Source organism: Chaetura pelagica, unplaced genomic scaffold (genome assembly GCF_000747805.2).
Source record: "Chaetura pelagica isolate M959 unplaced genomic scaffold, ChaPel_1.0 scaffold145, whole genome shotgun sequence".
Classification (NCBI taxonomy): Eukaryota; Metazoa; Chordata; class Aves; order Apodiformes; family Apodidae; genus Chaetura; species Chaetura pelagica.
Window position 1 is genome coordinate 561,014 of NW_009953332.1, and position 1,376 is coordinate 562,389.

General features: G+C 38.5%; 1 protein-coding gene across 1 annotated transcript in view; it reads left to right on the forward strand.

The window, feature by feature from the left end:
* The window catches only part of FBN2 (fibrillin 2), a 148,652-nt gene that overhangs the window by 3,573 nt on the left and 143,703 nt on the right, over positions 1–1,376 (forward strand). The window contains exons 2-3 of the mRNA XM_009998148.1: positions 288–386; positions 960–1,055. Coding sequence (XP_009996450.1) covers positions 335–386; positions 960–1,055 — 148 coding nt within the window. The 5' untranslated portion in view covers positions 288–334. The remainder of the gene's footprint in view (positions 1–287; positions 387–959; positions 1,056–1,376) is intronic.

A 1,376-nucleotide genomic window follows, 5' to 3' on the forward strand; every position in this document is an offset into this window, starting at 1 on the left:
AGAGTTGATTATCTGGTTTCAGTGGTCTGACCAGTGTTTGAATATGCCATGTTCAATTTTGTTTGTCTTTAAATTTGCTAGATATGAATTATACCAAAATTCCATTACTTTATTTTAACTTACAAATACTTTTGCATATATATTAGTTGCCCTAATGAATTGAGCATTCAAGTGCTGTTATTTTTTATTTATTTTGTTTTAAATAAGCTATTAACATACTTTTAGCTTTTTTTCCTTTAGACTAAGTTTATTGTTAATCACTGTCCTTTTATTTGTTTTTTTCTCAGCAATTTGTAGAAATAGCTGTGGTGATGGATTTTGTTCCCGTCCTAACATGTGCACTTGTGCAAGTGGACAAATATCACCTACTTGTGGATCAAAATCTAGTAAGGACTCTCTATATTTATTTTCATTAGAGCTTTCCTTTCATTAATTCTCCTCGAGTGTCAACTCAAAAATAACTAGTGTGTAAATCCCTTAGAGATAACTTGTCATTAGTGCATACACAGCTGTAACTTACACTTTGGTATATCTCTAATTTTTTATAAAGTTTCATCCACCACATGTCCATGTTTACTCTCTGTGACAAATTGGGGAAAAAAGTGTTTAAAGATAGAAGCAAGTTTAAATATAAATGTGTACGGTATTAGTATTTTCATCTAGTCAGATCTCTTAAGAAATTAAGATTGTACAGCCTCCAAGGTAATGGCGAATTCTACTTTGCTAAATACAGTAGTGGGGAAGTCTAAAAAAAAGGTCTTCATGTTTGCTTTTAAAATAATGGCTGGCTGACAGCTAAAGCTTGGGTGGCTTCGGTTACCTGAGCCTACACTGAGATACACAGCACATATTATACAAAGCTGGCAGTTGCTTCCAGCCACCTCTGCTTTTATCCACGTTTGCTTCTTGGTGAGGTGTTCTCCCCTAACACTGGTGTGTCTGCCTGGGCTCCTCTGCAGCGCAACCCTGCAGCATCAGGTGCATGAACGGCGGCTCCTGCGCCGACGACCACTGCCAGTGTCAGAAGGGCTACGTCGGAACCTACTGTGGCCAGCGTAAGTGACTGCCCTGCCGTGCAGCAGCTAAAATCCAACCACTCAGGTCCTGCAAGTCAGCCCTCTTACTTTACGTAGAGTAGGAAGAGAAAAAAGCCAAGACCCTGAAATAGAATGAAATGCCTGTGAGAAATTTATTGCTGGTTTTGGGGTGGAGTTTAACTGGAAGTCGGGGCATGCATGAAGTGGATTTGTATTCTCTGAAATTCAAATAAGATTTGAATTCATTAAATACTTCTGGAAAATCCTTTGGGGCCAATGGCAGTGCACATCCCACTCTCCTTTTCAAACCAGGTAATCACCAATTTTTCATTTGCTTTG